This window comes from Chiloscyllium plagiosum, unplaced genomic scaffold (genome assembly GCF_037043375.1).
Source record: "Chiloscyllium plagiosum isolate Xiang-an unplaced genomic scaffold, Cpla_swu_hap1 HiC_scaffold_1, whole genome shotgun sequence".
Taxonomy (NCBI): domain Eukaryota; kingdom Metazoa; phylum Chordata; class Chondrichthyes; order Orectolobiformes; family Hemiscylliidae; genus Chiloscyllium; species Chiloscyllium plagiosum.
In genome coordinates, this window is record NW_028270139.1 from 20,750,833 (window position 1) to 20,774,240 (window position 23,408).

Consider the following 23,408-nt stretch of genomic DNA (forward strand, 5'->3'; position numbering starts at 1 on the left):
GGTAAACATCACCCATTCAGTGCAACAAAATACTTCATTCTCTTAACATTTTTCCATGTAAAACAAATTCTCCTAATTTGTTTCCTTGTTTTCATTATGGTCATTTTAAATTATTGCTCCCACCTTGGTTAATGAAAATAGCTGTTGTCTATATGCTTTTGCCACATTCTTTCTTCATGTGTCTATATTTCAGAGTTTATTTAATAAATTTAGCTTTTTCTGTCAAAGGAGGCTATGTGAAATCTCTAGGACAGACACTGGTTAATCCCAAATTGGTTTATGATGCAGAATAACAACAACAGAGTGGGTCAAATGCCCACTCTGGACTTAGTTTATCATGGAGGTCCCACCTTCTCAGCGTTCCCATTGTCTGACGTATGGTCACCCTCAGGTTAAACTTACAACCAGTTATCTCTCTCTAATGAGACAGCAGCCTTATAGTCCTCTGGGACTATGACAACCTTATCTTTACCCAATCCCCAACTTAGTTATTTGGATTTGCCAACTTATTGTTGTCTTTGTGTTTATTCATTCACGGGATGAGGGCAGCACTGGCTAGGCCAGAACTTATTGCCCAGTGGCAACCAACATTGTTGTGGGTCTGGGGTCACACATAGGATGGCAGATTTCCTTCCCTAAAAGACATTAGTGAACTAGATGGTCTTCCCTCGAGAATCAACAATATCATCACTAGACTCTTAATTCAAGATTTTTTTAATCGAGTTCAAATTCTTCCTTCTGACATGGCAGGATTCAAACTCAGGCCACCAGACCCATTACCTGTGTCTGTGAATTAACAGTACAACAATAATACCAATTGGCTGTTGCCTCCCCTCCTTACTTTCAATATTCCATGTAGCCACTTACAGTCGCATGATTATTTATGGAATACTTTTTCTTCGATGTTTATTAACTGTTGGGTATAGGTTTGTTGGATTCATGTTTTACTCCTTTTCCTTTATATTCATAAAAGCTGCTCAGTGCAGTGTGACAGGCAATTTTAAAAACAATTAGATTAAAAGTGTTATACAAAGAAAAATTGTTCAAATTTTAAAAAGTAATTAACCAATGCAACAAATCAACACATCTATATACAAAACTCATCATCCATTTTTTACAGAGCGGCAAGGAGAGAGGGCGGAGAGAAGTGGGGGCTGCCAGGAAGGGAGAGCACAAGAACTGTTTTTAAAGAAGCAGCAGAGGGAGAGGCCACAGTGAGGCACAGGGGACTGCTGGGTACATATTTGGGCAGTGGCTAAATCCCGAGACACCACACGTGTTGCTAAGGTAAGGCGTTTCAATTGATATTTCTTGTGTATCATATGATTGATTAAAAGTTTACTATTAGTTGGTTAGTTGAATAAGACCACAGAGAAGTACTAGAAATTATTTAGCTTATAAATTTGTATAAATTAATTAAATAAGTAGAGATGGCTGGACAGGTGATGTGCTGTAGCTGTATGATGAGGGAGCTGGCTGATCCCATTGTAAACAGCAGTGACCACACGTGCAGTAAGTGTTGGTTGCTGTAAGAACTCTGGTTCAGAATTGATGATCTGGAATCTGAGCTTCAAAAACGGCGGCACATTCGGGAGGGGGAGAGTTACCTGGACACTTTGTTTCAGGAGGCAGTCACACCTGGTAGATTAAGTAATTCAAATTCAGTTAGTGAACAGGAACAACAGGGTGTGACTTACGTGAGGCAAAATAGGGGGATTGAGTTCAGGAGCAGAGGAGCCTCAGCCCTTGACCTTGTCTAACAGGTATGAGATTTTTGCTCCCTGTATGGATGAGGGAACGGTTTGTGGACAGGATGAGCCAGCTGACCACAGCACCATAGTGCAGAAGGCCATTCAAGAGGGGGGAGCAAAAAGACAAGATTAGATTACATTACATTACAGTGTGGAAACAGGCCCTTCGGCCCAACAAGTCCACACCGACCCGCCGAAGCGTAACCCACCCATACCCCTACATTTACCCCTTACCTAACACTACAGGCAATTTAGCACGGCCAATTCACCTGACATGCACATCTTTGGACTGTGGGAGGAAACCAGAGCACCCCGAGGAAACCCACGCAGATACGGGGAGAACGTGCAAACTCCACACAGTCAGTCGCCTGAGGCGGGAATTGAACCCGGGTCTCTGGCGCTGTGAGGCAGCAGTGCTAACCACTGTGCCACCGTGCCGCCCACCAAGTAGGTATTAATGGGGATTCTATAATTAGAGAGACAGATAGTATCCTTCAAGAGCCAGATCAGGAGTCCTGAATGATGTGTTGCTTGCCTGATGCCAGGGTGCAGGACATCTCCAACCGGCAGTAAAGGTATTGGAGCGGGAGGGAGAGGATCCAGTTGTTGTATATTGGCACTAACAACATAGGCAAAGTTAGGAAGGAGGACCTGTTTGGAGAGTGTCAAGCACTAGGAAGGAAATTGAAGAACAGGTCCTCGAGGGTCATAATCTCTGGATTACTGCCCAAGCCATGCTAATTGGCATAGGGATAAGAAAAGTAGGGAAGTAAACACATGGCTAAGAGATTGGTGTGAGAAAAAAGGATTCCATTTCATGGGACATTGGCATCAGTTTTGGAACTGGAGCAATCTCTACTGATGGGACAGTCTCCACATGAATCGATCTGGAACCAGTGTTCTGACAAAAAGGATAAATAGGTTGGTCACTAGGACTTTAAACCTGCGAGTTGGAGAGAAGGGAAAGGGAAAGCCACAGGGAGTATAGAGTCAAGTAGAAAGAGAAGCAGCAGGTTAGCATGTGTGCAGGGTTTAAGTTCAAGGCAGACTAGGAATGAAGCAAAAAGAAAGGATTACTTAGGACATATTACTAGAGTTGTTGGAAATCATGAGGATAAGAAAATTAGCATTAAGGCACTTTACCTGAATGCTTGTAGTATTCGTAACAAAGTATATGAATTAGCGACACAAATCATCTTGAATAATTATGATGTGGTCGGCATCACAGAGACGTGGTTGCAGAGCGTTCAGAACTGGCAGTTAAACATCCAAGGATTTACAATTTATCGAAAAGACAGGGAGGTGGGCAGAGGGGGTGGGTTTGCCTTGTTAGTTAAGAATGAAATTAAATCTATGGCACTGAATGACATAGGTTCAGATGATGTGGAGTCTATGAGGATGAAGTTGAGGAACGACAAAGGCAAAAAAACCATACAGAGCGGTCAGGACCAGGGGCACAAGATGTACCAGGAAATAGATCTAGCATGTCTGAAAGGCAAGTCACGGTGATCATGGGGGACTTCAATATGCAAGTGGACTGGGTGAATAATGTTGCTGGTGGATCCAAAGAAAGGGAATTCATGGAATGCTTACAGCATGGCTTTTTGGAACAGCTTGTGATGGAGCCCACAAGGGAGCAGGCATTTCTGGACTTAGTGCTACGTAATGAGCCAGACTTTATAAAAGATCTTAAAGTAAGGGAACACTTAGGAGACAGCAGTCATAATATGGTAGCATTTAGTCTGCAGTTTGAAAGAGGGAAGGCAAAATCAGATGTAGTGGTGTTCCAGTTAAATAAAGGTAATTACAGGGGTATGAGAGAGGAACTGACGAAAATCAAGTGGAAGCAGAGCCTAGTGGGGAAGACAGTAGAGCAACAATGGCAGGAGTTTCTGGGTGTAATTGAGGACACAGTACAGAGGTTCATCCCAAGGAAAAGAAAGATTATTGGGGTGGGGGGAGGGGGGAGGGGTGGAATTAGACAGCCATGGCTGAACAAAGGAAATCAGGAAATGTATCAAAGTAAAGGAGGGAAGATTGGGAAGACTACAAAAACAAACTGAGGATAACAAGGACAGAAATAAGGAAAGAGTGGATCAAATATGAAGGTAAGCTAGCCAGTAATATTAGAAATGATAGTAAACATTTCTTTCAATACATAAGAAACAAACAAGAGGTAAAAGTAGAAATTGGGCTGCTCCAAATTGCAGGAAGACTAGTGATAGGAAATAAGGAAGTAACTGAAGAACTTAATAAATACTTTGTGTCAGTCTTCACAGTGGAAGACATGAGTAATATCCCAACAATTAAGGAGAGTCGGGGGCAGAGTTGAGTATGGTAGCGATTACAAAAGAGAAAGTGCTAGAAAAGCTAAAAGGTCTAAAAATTGATAAACCTCCTGGCTCCGATGGGCTACATCCTAGAGTTCTGAGAGAGGTGGCTGAGGAAATAGCGGAGGCGGTGGTTGTGATCTTTCAAAAATCACTGGAGCCAGGGCAAGTCACAGATGATTGGAAAATTGCTGTTGTGAACCCCTTGTTCAAGAAAGGATCAAGACAAAAGATAAAAAATTATAGGCCGATTAGCCTAACCTCAGTTGTAGGTAAAATACTTTAAGGATGAGATTTCTAAATTCTTGAAAGTGCAGGGTCAGATTAGAACAAGTCAGCATGGACTTAGTAAGGGGAGGTCGTGCCTGACAAACCTGTTCAAATTCTTTGAAGAGGTAACAAGTAGGTTAGACCAGGGAAACCCAGTGTGTGTTATCTATCTAGACTTCCAAAAGGCCTCTGATAAGGTCTCTCACGGGAGGCTGCTGAGTAAGGTGAGGGCCATGGTATTCAAGGTGAAGTATTGGCATGGTTTGAGGATTGGCTGTCTGACAGAAGGCAGAGAGTTCAGTGCAAGGTTCTTTTTCGGATTGGCAAATGTTTATAAGTGGTGTCCCACAGGGTTCAGTGTTGGGGCCACAGCTATTCACATTATATATTAACGATCTGAATGAAGGGATTGGAGGCATTCTGGCGAAGTTCGCCAATGATACGAAGTTAGGTGGACAGGCAGGTAGTACTGAGGAGGTGGGGAGGCTGCAGAAAGATTTAGACAGTTTAGGAGAGTGGTCCAGGAGATGGCTGAAGAAATTCAATGTGAGCAAATGCGAGGTCTTGCATTTTGGAAAAAAGAATATAGGCATGGACTATTTCCTAAATGGTGAAAATTCATAAAGCCAAAGTACCAAAGGGATCTGGGAGTGCTAGTCCAGGATTCTCTAAGGTTGATTTGCAAGTTGAGTCCGTGATTAAGAAAGCAAATGTAACATTGTCATTTATCCCAAGAGGGTTGGAATACAAAAGCAGCGATGTGCTTCTGAGACTTATTAAATCTCTAGTTACAACCCATTTAGAATAATGTGTCCAATTTTGGCATTCACACCTTAGGAAGGTCATATTGGCATTGGAGCATGTCCAGCAGAGATTCACACAGATGATCCCTGGAAAGATAAGCCTAACATCCGATGAATGGCTGAGGATCCTGGGATAGTATTCATTAGAGTTTAGAAGGTTGAGGGGAGATCTAATAGAAACTTTCAAGATAATGCATGGTTTAGAAAGGGTGGACGCTGAGAATTTGTTTCTGTTAGGTGGGGAAACTAGGACTCGTGGACACAGTCTTAGAATTAGAGGGGGTCAATTTAGAACAGAAATGAGGAGTCATTTCTTCAGCCAGAGAGTGGTGAGCCTTTGGAATTCATTGCCACAGAGCGCAGTGGAGGCCAGGACATTAAATGTCTTCAAGGCAAAGATTGATAAATTCTTGATCTCGCAAGGAATTAAGGGCTGTGGGGAGAGTGCGGGAAAGTAGAGTTGAAAAACCCATCAGCCATGATTAAATGGCGGAGTGGACTCAATGGCCAAATGACCTTACTTCCACTCCTATGTCTTATGCTCTTAGAAGATAAATCATCAATGACATTGCAAAACATTAAAATCATCAATAAAAATATGGGTGAAAGTCAGAAACAGGAAAGGAGCAGTCACTTTATTGAGAGTTTTCTACACCCCCCAACAGCAACAGAGGGGCAGATTGGGAGGCAGATTTAGGAAAGGTGCAGATGTAACAGGGCTGTTGTGACAGGTGACTTCAACTTCCCTAATATTGAGTGGAACCTCCTTTGTGCATATAGTTTCATCAGGTGTGTCCAGGAAGGATTCCTGACTCAATATGTAGATAGGCTGACTAGAGGGGAGGCCATTTGATTTTGGTCCTTGGCAATGAACCAGGTAAGGTATCAACCTCTCGGTGAGAGAGCATTTCGTTGATAGTGATCACAACTCCCTGAAGTTTATTACAGTCATTGAGAGGGATGAGAGCAGACGATATGGGGAAGTATTTAATTGGGGGAGAGGGAAATTACAATGCTATTAGGCAGGAACTGTAGAGCATAAATTAGGAACAGAAGTTCTCAGGGACATGCAAAACAGAAATGGGGAGGTTGTTTAGGGAGTACTTGCTTCAAGTACTGGATAGGTTTGATCCACTGAGGCAAGGAAGGGATGGTAGGGTGAAGGAACCTTGGATGACAAGGGATGTGGAACATCTATTCAAGAGGAAGAAGGAAGCTTAGTTAAGTTTGAGGAAGCAGGGATCAAACTTGCAAGGTAGCTTACCTTGTAAGAGGGCATGAAAAAGCCTTGGCAGATAGGATTAAGGGAAACTCCAAGGTGTTCTACACTTATGCGAGAAACAAGAGGATGGCCAGAGTGAGGTTAGGGCCAATCAGGAATAGTAATGGTAACTTCTGCCTGGAGACAGAGGTGGTGGGGGGTGGGGTCATTAATGAATACTTTGCTTCAGTATTCACTAGTGAGAGGGATCCTGTCATTTGTGAGGAAAGCATCAAACAGGCAGACGTGCTCAACAGGTTGATGTTAAGGAGGAGGATGTGCTGGAAATTTAAAAAAACATGACGGATATCCAAGGTTACTACGGGAAGCGAGGGAAGAGATTGCTGCACGTTTGGCGATGATCTTTGCATCTTCATTGTCCAATGAAGTAGTACCAGATAATTGGAGGGTGGCAAAATGTTATTCCCTTGTTCAAAAAAGGGAATAGGGATAACCCTGGGAATTGGAGACTAGTCAATCTTACCTTGGTGGTGGGCAAATTATTGGAGAGGATTCTGAGAGACAGGATTTTTGATGATTGGGAAAAGCATAGTTTGATTAGAGATGGTCAGCATGGCTTTGTGAAGTCATGCCTCACAAGCCTTATTGAATTCTTTGAGGATGTGAGAAACCACATTGATGATAGCAGAGCAGTGGATGTGTTGTATATGGATTTTGAGAAGGTGCTTGGTAAGGTTCCCCTTGGTAGGCTCATTCATAAAGTAAGGAGGCATGGGATACAGGGGAATTTGGCTGTTTGGACACAGAATTGGCTGGCCCAGAGAAGACAGACGGTGGTAGGAGATGGAAAGCATTCAGCCTGGAGCTTGGTGACCAGGGGGTTCTGCAGGGATCCCCCCTCGATTATTTGTGATTTTTGTAAATGACCTGGATGAGGAAGTGGAAGCGTGGGTTAGTAAGCTTGCCAATGACACAGAGGTTAGCAGAGTGGTGGATAGTGTGGAGGTCTGCTGTAGGTTGCAATGGGACATTGACAGGATGCAGAGCTGGGCAGATTGAGTTCAACCTGGAAAAGTGTCAAGTGATTCAGTTTGAAAGGTCAAATTTTATTGCAGATTACAGGGTTAAAGGCAGGAGTCTTGGCAATGTAAGGGAACAGAGGGATCGTGGGATCCATGTCCATAGATCCCTCAAAGTTGCCACCCAAGTTGATAGGGTTGGCTTTCATGAGCAGGTGAAATGAGTTTAAAAGCCATGAGGTTATTCTGCAGCTCTATAGAACCTTGGTTAGACCACATTGAAATATTGTGTTCAGTTCTGGTTGCTTCATTATAGAGGGGATGTGGAAGCTTTAGAGGGGGTGCAGAAGAGATTTACCAAGATGCTGCCGAGACTGGAAGGCATGCCTTATGAAGAAAGGTTAAGGGAGCTAGGGCTTTTCTCATTGCAGCGAAGAAGGATGAGAGATGACTTGATCGAGGTGTACAAGATGATGAGAGGCACAGATAGAGAGGATAGCCAGAGAATTTTCCCAGGGTAGAAAATGGTTATCATGAGGGGGCATAATTTTAAGGTGATTGGAGGAAGGTTTAGGGGAGATGTCAGAGGTAGGTTCTGTCCACAGAGAGTGGAGGGTGTGTGGAGTGGAATACACTGCCAGTGGTGGTAGTAGAGTCACACACATTGGGGAATATTTAAACAACTCTTGGATAGGTATATGGATGATAGTAAAATGAAGAGTATGTAGGTTAGTTTGATCTTAGATTAAGACAAAAGATCAGCACAACATCGAGAGCTGAAGGGCCTGTACTGTGCTGTACTATTCTCTGTTCTATGTTCTAAAAAAATTCTGGCAGAACTAATAAACAGCAATAAAGTTTTAGGCTTGAACAGAAATAGTAGGGAATGATGAATATTGATACTTTTTAAAAAGTTAATAACAGATTTTACAACGTTTCTTTGTCCTTACCTTCTGCTTTTCTTCTGCCCTGGCAGCCTGTTTACAGACTGGATGCCAGATTAAAGTACCTGAATCAAATTAGAAACAAACAATAAAGTCATAGCGATGAAAAAATATTAGTAATTATCCACTTTCTCTAAATAAAGTGAATAGTTTTGTTAGTTATATTTAAATTCACACTTTAATTCTACTTATTTTATAGCTTTACTTCTGTTCAACAAAGGCCTCAATGCAACTAACCTGGGAGAATCATCAATAGTGTTATTACAGCAAATTAACATTATGTATATGTTTAGGAAATATATGCAACTAGGAATTCTGTTTGCTATTGTAATAGGTATGAGCTAAAATGAATGAATAACTCCAAATGGGAGGATTACAATACACAAGCAAAAGTGTCTTTTTTTAGAACACTGACCACGCCAGTTGGCATTTAGTGAAGAACAGAAATATGTAAAAAGTACCCCAATATAGAAGTAAAATATTACTTTATCAGAAATATATTTTGAGCTATAGGAAATCTATGTCAGGGATAATTCTGCAAAACAGCCTCAAAATTTGGGCTCTTGGAGCCCTAAACAGTGGAGCTAAATGTATCATTTTGCCAAAAATGTCAAGTCATTCTTAAAAATACATAGCTGAACAGAGGTTCAGCAGTAGGAAGAACAACCTCTCCCCACCACATCCCCACTGTCAGTGTGTGAAGTATAGGAGAGGTGTATGATGGATGGGCTGCAAGCAAAAATGGGTGCTCCCAAATGTAATCCTCATGGTCTTAAACCTAAACTCCTGGCTCTTTGATGTACAGGGTATAAGAGAGCCAACATGGGAGTTACTGCTGCCAAAATTTGAGAAAGTTGACTTTGCCCGAAATTCCATTAAATTAGCAAGATAGATTGCACCAAACAGCAGCCAGTAGTTAAAGAAGGTGTCTCACCATCTAGGAGAAAGTGAGGACTGCAGATGCTGCAGACCAGAGTTGAAAAATGTGGTGCTGGAAAAATACAACAGGCCAGACAGCATCCGAGCAGCAGGAGAATCAACGTTTTGGGCATAAGAAGGGCTTATGCCCGAAACGTCGATTCTCCTGCTCCTTGGATGCTGCCTGGCCTGCTGTGTTTTTCCAGCACCACATGTCTCACCATCTATCTCAGGCAAGTAGAAATGAAAAGTATATGCCAAGCTTGCCAGCGACATCACTGTTTTTTCATTTAATGCATAGATAAACCAGAAATGGCCATGTGGAGAGATTAGTATTGAGCAAACTGGAGTGAAAATTCGAGGAAGAAAGCAGAGCACTGGATTAACTGGCTTATTTGCAGAACTGCATGTACTTAAAGCGATGATCGGTATATTGTAATGAATAGCAAATTGGCTTATGCAACATAGGGGAAAAAGAAGCTGGTATAGAAGACCTAACAGAGTCCTAAGTTAGAGCATAGAGGAACACCATTGTCTGAGTACAGAGAACAGATGGTTGTAACCGAGTATAGTCTCTAACATCCCAACTATCTCTCACTTTGTTGAAAGTTTAATGATCTCATTCTGTCAGCAAAGTCTTTACATAAGAACAAAGAGGTAAATAGCTGACTATGAGGGAAGCACACAGATACTTATGACAAAATAATCAAGCTTTGTCTTTTGGTGGAACATGAACCGTTCTCCTTGTACCAGAAACAAAGTCACTTGCCAGCACCTACGTGGTATCTTGTACCGTGTGATGTGTGCTACAATATCAAAGTCTCACTTGACATTTCGCATTCCTTCCACAAACTCTGACTACATGACCTTTACAATGACTTAGAATATACACCACATTCACCACAATTAGTTTATTCAGGCATTTTTACTTGTTTTCCCATTGTAAAGAAAGTTTATTTTTATTTTTGTTATTTGCAAAATTGTGGGCTGAAATGAGAAAGAACTATTTTAAAATCAGCAACTCATGAATAGGAACTTCTGACTTATCTCCCAGTTTTCCTTTACCCACAATTTATTTCTTCCTGTCTGTTTGAAAGTGTATGTGTAAGTAGGAAATTAAAAGTGGATTAGAGTTTAATTTGTAGTGGCACATGCTAATGGTTTATAAGAGATTACTTACAGCTAGAGTTTAATTACTTGTAAAAAAAAAGTAATTCTTGTTAAGTACAGAACCTTGTCCATGCTTCTGTCAACCTGTGTCCAAAAATTAGGTAAAATGGGAATTTTAAACTCTAACTTTTGTGACAATTCCAGGTATAGCAAGGCATGATACCCAGTGAGCCATTAACACTAATGTTACCAGCACAAGCCTCTATCCCCTTTCTCTGATATACTTATCTAGTGTACTTTTAAATGTATCTATACTATTCACAGACTTTCCCTGTGGTTGTGAATTCTACATTCTTACCACTCTTTGGATGAAAATGTTTCTTCCAAATTCTCTGTTTGATTTCTTGATGACCACCTTATACTGGCAGCCCCAGTTATGCTCATTCCCAAAAGTGAAAACAGTCTTTCTTCATCTACTCTGACAAAATTTTTATCAAGTTAACGACCTCATCTCCCAGCCTCTTTGTTTCAAGAGAAAAAGAGACCTACCCTGCTAGAAATTCTTGACATAATTCTATGCTCAGCATTTACACTCATCCATTGATAATGCACAAATGAAAGTGCTCATTGTGTCATCACTTGATGTCTAACAGCGCTCTATTGAAATTAGTGACCAAGAAATAAAATCATGCAGCGGTCAGACCATATCATTTGCAAACATTTATTTGCCTTTAAAATGGTCAGCAGCATCCAACTGAAACCAGAGCAAAACAACTGACAAGGAATAATTGCAACAAAGTAATTGTGGAGGGGAGTATTGACAGCTTGAGGGGAAGGGCAGTTGATGGAGGAGTGGGCTTAGCTGTCCTATTACAGTGTAATTTCTCTCACATCCTCATTGGAGTAAAGACTGTTGGAGCTGTTAATTCCACGCTCTCAGTGTTCCTTGTAGTAAAGCACAGATACAGATTAAGATACTCGATTCATCCCTGAGCTTTGAGCAGGACTGGGTGAGAGGCACAGAGAACACCCTGGAAAAATTGGTAAGAAATGCTGGAGGAGAAAGTGAGGACTGCAGATGCTGGAGATCAGAGCTGAAAATGTGTTGCTGGAAAAGCGCAGGTCAGGCAGCATCCAAGGAACAGGAGAATCGACGTTTCGGGCATAAGCCCTTCTTCAGGAATGAAAAAAGTGTGCCAAGCAGGCTAAGATAAAAGGTAGGGAGGAGGGACTTGGGGGAGGGGCGTTGGAAATGCGATAGGTGGAAGGAGGTTAAGGTGAGGGTGATAGGCCGGAGTGGGGGTGGGGGCAGAGAGGTCAAGAAGAAGATTGCCGGTTAGGAAGGTGGTGCTGAGTTCGAGAGTTGGGACTGAGACAAGGTGGGGGGAGGGGAAATGAGGAAACTGGAGAAATCTGAGTTCATCCCTTGTGGTGGAGGGTTCCTAGACAGAAGATGAGGCGCTCTTTCTCCAGCCGTCATGTTGCCATGGTCTGGCGATGGAGTCGTCCAAGGAGCTGCATGTCGTTGGTGGAGTGGGAGGGGGAGCCGAAGTGTTGAGCCACGGAGTGGTTAGGTTACAAGCATACGGAAATGTAGCATTTCCATTGAAATGGAAGGAATGAAGAAACTCTTGGGAAAAATTTTAAAAATATGCAGTGATATTTGTTGGTTAGCTCAGTTGGCTGGGTGGCTGGCTTGCAATGCAATGTATTGCCAACAGTGTGGGTTCAATTCCCGGACTGGCTGAGGTTACCATGAAGCACTCTTCTTCTCAACCTCTCCCCATGCCTGAAGAGTGGCGACCCTCGGGTTAAACCACCTATTGATCTTGCTTATTGATCTTAAATGTTTACAGTGTAAGGGCCACAGCCTCACTGATCAGCTCATGAGACGTTTCAGTCATGTGGAGTCTTGCTCAAAGTAGTTAAACACTTACAGTGTAAGCAGTGAAAGCTCAAAAGGAGGCTAAACAGGAATTGTAGGGAGTGGAAGTTAAAGGGCACTGCTGTCAGGGACACTGGTAGGACCCAAGGGGAAGGGAAGGAGAAACCTGGAATGCCAGGGGAGAGTCCCAGTGAAAAGGTAAAGGTGACAGGGTCGTGGAATTAAGGCTGAGGTTGGAGAATGAGCAGCTCAGTTGAATAAGAGGATGGTGTAAGATTGAGGCTTGACAAGAAGAATTGGATGGGAGCGAGGTCTTGGGGAAGAACAGGAATATCAATGGAAATACTGAAAGGGGTCTAGCGTAATAGGAGAGGCTGAAGGAGGACAAAGTGGTGTTACAGAAGAGGAAAAGTCCATCTACAGTTATAGGGTGAAATATGTATTCTAAAGGTGAGGATAGATGGTGAAACAGACGATGTAAAAGTTTAAAACCCCAACATCTCCCTCTAAGTTGTGTGTCACAAGAAGGAGACTCAGAGAATGCACAGTGCAAATGAGAAGGGCTCCAGATGTACTTGTATGTGGTCCTGCAGAGTGTAAATAGACCCTACTGAGACAACCAAAACAACCTGAAAAATACCATTGCAAGAGCATTCAGTTAAGAGTTCTACAATAAAGAGACATTATCAATGCAGAATAAAGGTGATTAAGTTACTTCAGTTCCTAGCACCAGCTCTTCAACCCCATCCCATTATTCATTAACCTTTGACACAAACAGCACCAAAGAATCACAAGCAGTGATTTATAGTCTTGAGGTTATTCATCATTCAGCCATGCAGGTGCATTAACAGGTCTGCTTATTTGAACGTTAAGGATTTGGGAATGGAACTGTGATGCAGGATTTAGATTCCAAGGTTGTAAGACTATATTGCATGGGAGAATGAAGACCACCAAACGTCAAGGTGCAAACTGCAGCATACATGTAAAGCAAAATGAATTCCAAAGCCACAATCATCCCACACATGGTAGCATCAGGAAGAGAAAAACCACCACTGATAATTAAGGATGCACTTCACCACATAGGTGACTGTAAGGCAAGCTTTCGCACAAGACATGAGCAGCCTGAAAAAGACCAAAGTGCAGATTGACTGTGTTAGGATCTCAAAGGGAAAACAGAAATCTCAGTCCTGATATTTCTTCACAGATCAGTACTTCAATGCCAGATGTTTGCCCAACCTAAACATGCTGCTGTGTTAACTTTATTAAAATTGAAATGAATGAGAAGAGAAAGAAGTATTAATAAAGTGAAAGCAGGTCCCACAGGCAGTCAGCATCAGTTAGAAGAGCAAACCAATGAATGTTACAGAGGCTGAGTGCTGACAGTTTGGATTTGGTTCTTCCTCTATTACAGGGAAGAAGCTAGCTGTTTTGTGAGCATCTGGTTAGGTATTAAATCTATTCTATCCCTAAAGTTTTAAAGAGTACAGGGAATAAGTGATAACGTTTATATATATTATACATTATAGGAAGCAAAGAACTGAATAAATTGTTTATCTTATTATTTAGAAAGTTGATTGAAGATGGCAGGACAGAGACGGTCATAGGTGCAATATCTGGAATTTTGTGGATACTAAATGTTTACAAATTGAGAGGTTTCAGCTCATAGATTACGAGGTGGGAGCTGAACTACAGACACTGCAACAAACAAGGGAGGGCAAGGTTACCTGGATATTTTATAGCAGTGGTCACACCCCCTAGGATAAAGTCATTGAATTTGGTTAGTGCTCAGGGTAAGGAAGGTGTGACAGCATGTGATTGTGAATGAGACAGATAAAGGGAGAGCTGAAGTGCAGGGACCTCAGCCTTTGCAATTGTCCAACAGACCTGAGATTGATTCTGATTATTTGAATGAGTAAAAGCTGTAGGGTGGAATAGATAACTGACCATTAACTGTGGGTAGGAAGTCACTCTAAAGCATTTACTTGCCTCACTGCCAACTGAACCTGCATGTTAATCTTAAGAAAATCCTGAATTGGGTCTCTTTGTTTTTCAGATTTTAGAAGACCTGCCCCATTTACAAATTAGCATATTTATCCAATCAATATGTAAAACCTCACACTTTCCCACATTGTATTCCATCTGCCATTTTTTGCCCACTCTCCTAGCCTGTCCAAGTCTTTCCAACTACTTCCTCAAAACTACCTATTCCTCCACCTTTCCTTGTCATTTTCAAAATTAACAACAATGCCCTCAGTTCCTTTGGCCAGATCATTACTATATAATGTGAATAGTTTTGGTCCCAACACTGACTCCTGGGGAACTCTACAAATCACTGACTGCCATCCTGAAAAAGACTGCTTTATCCCCACATTTTGCCTTCTGCCAGTCAGCCAATCCTCTAACCATATCAATACCTTGCCCCTAAAACTATGGGCTCTTATGCAGCAGCTTTCTGTGCAGCACCTTGTCAAAAGCCTTCTGGAAATCTAAATAGATCATGTCCACTGGCTCGCCTTCATCCAACTTGCTCACTACCTCCTCAAAGAATTATAACAGATTTGTCAGCATGAGTTTCCCAAGCTGTGTTGACTCAGACCTATTTTACCATGTACTTTCAAGTACTCTGCAATCTCATTCTTAAAAACATAGTCTAAAATCTTAGCAATGACTAAGGTCGGGCAAACCAACCACAATTTCCCATCTTCTGCCTCCCTTCCTTCTTATACCGGGGCATTACATTAGCCGTTTTCTGGAACCCTCCTTGACTCCAAGAATTCCTGAAAGATCACCAGCAATGTCTCCACAACCTCCTCAGCTATCTCCTTCAGCAACTTGGGGTGTAACCCAGCCAGTCTTTATAATTTATCTACCTTCAGATCTTTCAGCTTCCCCAGCACCTTCTCCTTAGTGAATGATATTACATTCACATTTGCCATCTGTTGAAATTCTGGTATGCTACTGTCTGAAGACATGAGGATTGATGCAAAGTACCTGTTCCTTGTTATTCCTTTGTTCCCCCATTACTACTTCTTCAGCATCATTTTCCAGCAGTCCAATGTCCATCCCTGCCTCTCTCTTACCTGTTATATGTCTAACAAAAAAACTCTTGCAATCTTCTTTTATATTATCAGCTAGTTTACACTTATATTTTGTCTTCTCCCCACTTACTGCTTTTTTAGTTCCTCTGCTGAGTTTATAGGCTTCCCACTAATCTTCACCACATTATATGCTTCTTCTTTTATGCTGTCCCTGACTTCCCTTGTCAGCCATGGTTGCCTCCTTTTGGTCTGTTATTTCTTTCTTGGGATAAATTTCTGCTGTCCCTCCTGAATTACCCCCAAAAACTCCTGCTAGGCTCTCCTTAGAATCAACTTTAACCAGCTCCACCCTCACGTCTTAGAAGTTAACTTTACTTATTGTAATTTCCCAATCCACCTGCATATTGGCATCCCCCATGGTAATTGTAATAGTGCCTCTCTTACATCCTTTTCCATCTCCTGATTACTTTCTGTTCCATAGCCTGACTACTGCTAGGAGGCTTCTACATTACTCTCATCAGGGTCTTTTCTATTTGCGATTCCTGAATTCTACCCACACAGACTCTTTATGATCCTATAATGCTTCTTACTATAAACGTAATTTCATTTCTTATGAACAGTATAGAGGGCTGTTGTAGGCTGCAGTGGGACATTGACAGGATGCAGAGATGTGCTGAGAGGTGGCAGATGGAGTTCAACCTGGATAAATGCGAGGTGATGCATTTTGGAAGGTTGAATTTTAAAGCTGAGTACAGGATTAAGGATAGGATTCTTGGTAGTGTGGAGGAACAGAGGGATCTTGGTGTGCAGGTACATAGATCCCTTAAAATGGCCACCCAAGTGGACAGGGTTGTTAAGAAAGCATATGGTGTTTTGGCTTTCATTAACAGGGGTATTGAGTTTAAGAGTCGTGAGATCTTGTTGCAGCTCTATAAAACTTTGGTTAGACCGCACGTGGAATACTGCGTCCAGTTCTGGTTGCCCTATTATAAGAAAGATGTGGATGCTTTGGAGCGGGTTCAGAGGAGGTTTACCAGGATGCTGCCTGGACTGGAGGGCTTATCTTATGAGGAGAGGTTGACTGAGCTCGGACTTTTTTCATTGGAGAAAAGGAGGAGAAGAGGGGACCTAATTGAGGTATACAAGGTAGTGAGAGGCATAGATAGAGTCAATAGCCAGAGACTATTTCCCAAGGCAGAAATGACTAACACAAGGGGTCATAGTTTTAAGCTGGTTGGAGGAAAGTATAGAGGGAATGTCGGCGGCGGGTTCTTTACACAGAGTTGAGAGAGCATGGAATGCGTTGCCAGCAGCAGTTGTGGAGGCAGGGTCATTGGGGACATTTAAGAGACTCCTCGACATACATGTGGTCACAGAAATTTGAGGGTGCATACATGAGGATCAGTGGTTGGCACAACATCGTGGGCTAAAGGGCCTGTTCTGTGCTGTACTGTTCTATGTTCTATGTAACTATGTCACCTTGAGCCTCTGCCCATCTGTCTGTCCTGTTGATAGGATAAATATCCTTAGATAGTTGGTATCCTTGGTTAGTAGGTTTGCAGATGACACCAAAATAGTGAAGAATAGTGGATAGTGAAGAAAGTTATCTCAGACTACAATGGGATCTTAATCAGATGGGTCAATGGGCCGATGAATGATGGATGGAATTTAGATAAATGTGAGGTGTTGCATTTTGATAAAGCAGGACTAATAAACTTTATGGTAGGGTCCAGGGGAATGTTCAGGGTGCAGGTTCATAGTTCCTTGAAGGTGGAGACAGGGTAGTGAAGAAGGCATCAGTGCATTGAGTGAAAGGAGTTGGGAGGTCATGCTGTGGCTGAACAGAACATTGATTAGGCCACTTTTGGAATACTGCATTCAATTCTGGTCTCCCTGCTATTGTAAAGATGTTGTTACACTTGAAAGGGTGCAGAAAAGATTAACAAGGATGTTGCCGGGACTGGCGTGTTTGAGTCAAAGGGAGAAGCTGAATAGACAAGGGCTATTTTGTCTGGAGCTTCGGAGGCTGAAGTGTGACCTTGCAAAGTTTTAAAATCACGGGTAGCATGGAAAGGGTGAATAACCAAGTTCTTTTTCTGACAGAAAGAGAGTCCTAAACCAGAGGACATAGGTTTAAGGTGAGGGGGAAAGATTTTAAAAGGATCTAAGATGCAATATTTTCACGCAGATGGCAGTACATGTATGGAATGAGCTGCCACAGTAAGAGGTAGAGGCTAGTACAACATTTAAAGAGCAATTGGATTTGTAGATGAATAGGAATAGTTTAGAGGGATATGGACCAAATGCTGGCAAAGGAAATAGATTAATTTAGGATATCTGATCAGCATGGACAAGATGGACTGAAGGATCAGTTTCCGTGCTGTATGACTCTCTGGCTCTATTTGGTTCCCGCCAATTTCAATCTGCGCTACAAACTCATTTATTTTATTTCATATATACGCGCATTTAAGTATAACATCATCAATCCGGTGTTGACTGGGCCCCTGTTGTCATGGGTGCCTCTTATCTGTTGCGCTTTAAGTTAGCTTTTTGACCCTTTCCATGTGCTCTGCCCTATAACTTTTTCAGGAAATTTGAATAACCTCTCCTGACCCCAAACCCCCCACCTCATCTTTAACTAGTCATTGCAACCACCCTATTTTGCCTTTCCATTAGATCCTGTTCCCAGACTGGTTTAGGTGGAATCACAGAATCCCTATAATGTGGAAAGAGGCCATTTGGCCACTGATTCTGCATCGACTCTCCAAACAGCATCTAACCCAGACCCTGCTCTCACCCTATTCCAGTAACCTCGCACTAACATGGCTAATCTATTGAGCCTACACATCCCTGGAAAGTATGGATTGATTCCCAGGGGCAATCCACCTATCTTGCATGTCTTTGGACTGTGGAGGGGGAAACTGGAGGACCCTGCACAAACGCATACAAGCACAGGAAGAATGTGTAAACTCCACAGATAGTCACCCAAGTGAACCTGTGTCTCTGGTGCAGTGAGGCAGCAGTGCTAACCACTGAGTCACTGTGCTGCCCTTGGAGGTGCAGCTTGTCTTGACTGTACAGTTCCCTCCTGTTCCAATACTGATAGCAATGCCCCGTGAAATGGAACCCCTCTTGCCCACACAATTCTTTTAGCCACATGTTTACTTTCCCGATCTTATCTATTTTCGGATTTGCACATGGGTCAGGTAATAATCCAGAGCTCACAACCTTTGTGATCCTGCAGCAGTAGTGTTTTGACCAACAGGGTCCACTTGATTCATGACTTGAAATCATTGAGTTATTTTGTTAGTCATTTTAAGAAAAAGATCTTGCTCCCATCGTGTGAATAATCGCCTGCTCAGTTTTCTAGCAATAGCTTCAGTATAGCGTTATGCGGGCTTACAAAGGGTTGGATTTAATTGATTCAACTTTTTTTTGCAAAGGGCATTCATCTATCATGGGGATGTAGAGGGAGACACTACTGACTGATAGCTAAAACCCAAACATATATATTTTTCTGTTTTGTGGAGGTTATGCTCCTCCCAGACGATAGCAGTGAATAAGAGCCTCAGTGCTCTTTGCATAGCTGCATATGATATGCAAGAGATGTTCTAGTTTGAGCAACATTTCTCAAGGTAGTTTATAAGGGAAGTCTTAACATGTTGAAAGAGATGACAGGATTGTCATAAAATATGCTACATTTGTTGCAAGTGAAATGTATACGAAAGATTCACAACTACATGTCCAAAATGACTTCTGTTAGCTTTCTTCTCCTACCGTTACATCTTTGTTTCAACTTAGCAACTGCAACAGAGCTTGAGGAAGCCTGCTGACTACTTTGGCACCTTGTCTCGGGTGTCTTTGGCAGTTCCTTCTGTTTGACTGGGCCTAGAGATCTTCAACTTGCTGAGGGTTTCCCGGCAACCTTCTCAGCTCGACCCAACGGTATGTTTGCGTACCTTGAAAAGGGGAAGTGGAGTGAATGTCCATCTCTGGAGAGTCCGGAGATGACAGACTAGCACTCAGTGATGGTCAGTCCTTGTCCCAGATGGGGCACCTGGTGGGAGATCAAGGCTGCGCAGCTGATGAATGAATGCAGCCATGGCTTGAGCAATGAAGTGATAACCCTCACATACATCCGGTAGATACTGACTATTTTGCTCATCCTGAGGCAGCTACCACCTGATTCACACAGGCAGACATGCATGCTGCATCCACAATATCAGACCGAACTTGGGCAGATTGCTTTGCCCTTTGTTTCAGTCTGTAAATGATCTCTGACCCCCAGAGACATTCCTCTTACTTACCTCTCCATCAACTCATTAATTACCAAGTCCAGAGACTGATCACCTGTTTTGGATTCATGGGGAGAATGCTCTCCAGCAATCATCAGAGTGTGAGACCTCAGTAGTTTCATCTTCCTGTAGCTCAGAGTCTGTGCAAGTGCTGTGTTCACCAGAACATGACCCTAGCCTATTCTAGATAGATTAACCATGAGGTGAACATCTCTGTGTTGGGGGAGGGTGGGGAGGGAAGGCCTTGCTCATGCATCCTCTGGGGGGGGTCATGACTCTCATCCTCAGGGATGTGCAGTAAGGTAGATAGACCTGTGGGCTGGAGCTCTTCTTCTTTTAGTCCTCGTCTGGGACTGGGATTTTGAAGGCTGCATAGAAAAAGAAAGATTTGTGGGCAGCACGGTGGCACAGTGGTTAGCACTGCTGCCTCACAGCGCCTGAGACCCGGGTTCAATTCCCGCTTCAGGCAACTGACTGTGTGGAGTTTGCACGTTTTCCCCGTGTCTGCGTGGGTTTCCTCCGGGTGCTCCGGTTTCCTCCCACAGTCCAAAGATGTGCAGGTCAGGTGAATTGGCCATGCTAAATTGCCCATAGTGTTAGGTAAGGGGTAAATGTAGGGGTATGGGTGGGTTGCGCTTCGGCGGGGCGGTGTGGACTTGTTGGGCCGAAGGGCCTGTTTCCACACTGTAAGTAATCTAATCTAATTTCTAAGTTGAGCTGCCACCTTTGTCCAAGGTTTTATTATGACTTTGCTGCTTAACGTGCAGCTGGAATAGCTGCTTGCAGGGTTTCTCATTAGGTGCTGTAGGCATCCAATTACCTTTTCAGAACAGGCACATTCATCTTGCTGCCCTGCCATCCTTGTTGCCTGTTCCTCAAAGAAGGTCAGGAGGCTTACGAAGCAAATCTTCCCTCTGTCTATCGACTACACACACATGCATGTTCTTCTCCTCCAGGAGAAATGCATTCGGAGGCATTAGCAGGGGTACAAATGTCCTATATGATTGATGGTGAATAAAGAGAGAGGGAGATGTCATAGCCCAAAGCTGTGATTATTCTTGCGTGTTACATGGAGATATTTTAAAGTTAAAATGTTCTGACTGAAAGTCTGTCAAAGAGCTAAAGATGATGCAAAATTTTATATGAGGTGCATGCCCGAGACACCTGAGAGCTGTTTTGTGTCTGATTCCATGCAAGCCTTTGGTAAAAGTCACCAGATGTGCACTTTCTCCTAGTGGTGATGAAAGGTCATTGAGCTGAGTGTTGATGCTCCTTTTCTGTTTTACGTGTGATCCTTGGCTGATGTATGAGCAGTAGTGGCACTGTGATGCAGGTAGCTCTAGCTCAAAGATGTGACAGATATTGATTGTACATGGGGTATCTAATGGAGATGTTTTTCATCTAATTTTGTGTGTGATAGTCCTCGGTAGTGTTATCCTTCTGAGTTTAACTTGCAATAAAAGGAGCAAGAAGGACCGAGTATAGGTGGTACCTACCCTGTACAATGTAGATTAGTCTTCCTTTTGCAGCACACTAGTCAGATTTCTTTGACCTGTCGAAAGGCTGGGGACACCTCAACCAGCTTTGTCCAGGCTGCCTTCATCAATCATGATGTCCTCATTTTGCCATCCCCCAGGAAAGAAGGGAAATTTCTTTCTCTCTTGGACATTCTTCAGAAGAATGTGTAGGGCGGCATTGCTAAACTGTGGTGCTTTTTTTTCTGGGTCTCTCCATCTTCAGCTGTGGGTGGGGTGATGACCATAAGTTGAGTGATGCCCTTTATACCAGGAAACCAGAGAATGCAGATTGGCAGCCTTGATACAGCTAAGAAGAGACATGACATTGCAGCTCCTGGCTGTAGTAGTCTTGTCACAAAAGGATGTTAATGAAGTATCAGACATATCTGTAAATTTTGCATGTTCTATCTATTCAATGTGGCAGTGGTTGGCATAGCAGTGGAATCTACTGCCCTGCTGCCTCCCAATATGACAGAGGGTTTTAATTCTCTGCAGAATTCCACTGCCTGGAATAAGTCACAAATGCAGGAAAATCTGTAAATCTAGCAAGTCAATGTGGGGACACCAACTGCCTAAACGGATAAGTATCAAGTGGATTGTAAAGAATGTAGTCAGCATTTTGGAAGAACAAGGATTTAAGAATAATTTCAATTCGGTACGTTCTGTTGTCCTGTTGATGATTAATGAGCAGAATCCTATTTCCAGTGCTCGTATTTGTGGTTCAGATGTTGTATCCCTCTAGGCAACATAATCAAATGTTGCATGAAATTGCAGATTCCATCACCTTCGTAGAATCAAACTCCCAGACTTTGACCCTCCCATAATATTCCCCTTTCATTTCCTTCATTGTTGCTATCAACATATACTTTTACCTCCTTCTTAGGCATTCAAATATTTCTTTAGAAGTCTAATACAAATGCAAGTTTTTGATAATATTTTGGGACAATTATATGATGTTAGGCTGATCATTAGAAACAAACAAGATAGATAACAGAACCAAAAAGCAATAAATGAATATGCTAATTTATCCCAAATGTGGAAAATGGCTGTTGACAATGATAATTCCAAAGGAGCAAAAGTCTAAGAAGTTTTATCTAAAATGGATTAAGAACTATACGGGTGTATAATTGAACATCAATTCACTAGTTTTCAAAATGGAGCAAAGCATCTAATTTAGGGAGTGAAGATCCCAGTCAAAAATATTAAAGAACTTAAGAATTGTGGAAACAATCCTCATAGTTGCCTGCAAAGGCCCTGCGAATTTATTAGTAAGAGAATTAGTGTGTCTCTTTGGCTTGTTTTAACTACTGGTCTTTAAGTAGATAGAGACATTATATAGAGGTAAATGCTTCTTGTAGCTTCACGCAAAATTGTGGGCCACAATTTTCTATCCTCTCAAAATCTTTGGATCTCCGAAGGCACCTGTCCAATTGTAGCAATGGTGCACAAAGAAGTAGCTTGAATTCTCAAATACAGCAGACTAAAACTACACTTTTCATTTTTATTACTTAATTGAATAATAACTTTTGATGCATTTCTTTATATTCCACTTTCTTTCTTTGAATCGTTTTCAATTATATTAACATAAACAGCGTTTGTTCAGTTCTGCATCTGGCTACATGCAGTCAGAACCCTGACCATAACACAATCCCACTTCTTTGGAATTCCATATGATCTCACAAAGCAACATCTATGTCAGATATTTCTCATTGCAGCAGGTACCAAGGGCTTGAGGTTGCCTTGGGCAGTCTGATTATGACCTAAGCAGAGGAAATAATAGCCCATTATGATCTTTCAGGAACATATGTACCTTGTAGATACATTTCTTCGCCTTCTGCAAACATCTCTTCGCACCTGGCACATCGTGCACAGTCTGGATGGTAATGTTTTTCTCCTGCCTTTAATAAGAAAATTAGGTAGAACAGCATCAATTCAAAACATTAAAGTCAATCAGATTGCTTCAACTGTCAAACATAAATATTCAGAAAATACTAGCAGCAAGATTTTTTTTTCCCCAAATGGAATTTCAGTAACCGGTTTCTGTGAGTCTTCTGATTGATTACCGTTTCTTAAATTGGGGGAAGTCCATCCCAACACTCGACACTCTGGAAGTTGCCAGTCCTAGTGTAAAATTAATGTAATCCCTCCTATAGCACACTCAATGATTCATGATCCTGAAACATCAAACAAATCTGAAATCTATACTCTACAGCACAAGACTATTCTAATGTAAATCTGCAGATTGGGCAGAGACATTCTTTGAAATCTCTCAGCTGATTTGATTAAACAGTTTATACCATCCAGAG

The 23,408-nt window shown here is 42.2% G+C and overlaps 1 protein-coding gene across 1 annotated transcript in view; it reads right to left on the bottom strand.

Moving 5' to 3' along the window:
* Positions 1-23,408, bottom strand: part of ablim2 (actin binding LIM protein family, member 2) — a 332,680-nt gene that overhangs the window by 175,410 nt on the left and 133,862 nt on the right. The window contains exons 7-8 of the mRNA XM_043698357.2: positions 22,913-23,000; positions 8,346-8,404 (exon numbers count right to left, since the gene is read on the bottom strand). Coding sequence (XP_043554292.2) covers positions 8,346-8,404; positions 22,913-23,000 — 147 coding nt within the window. The remainder of the gene's footprint in view (positions 1-8,345; positions 8,405-22,912; positions 23,001-23,408) is intronic.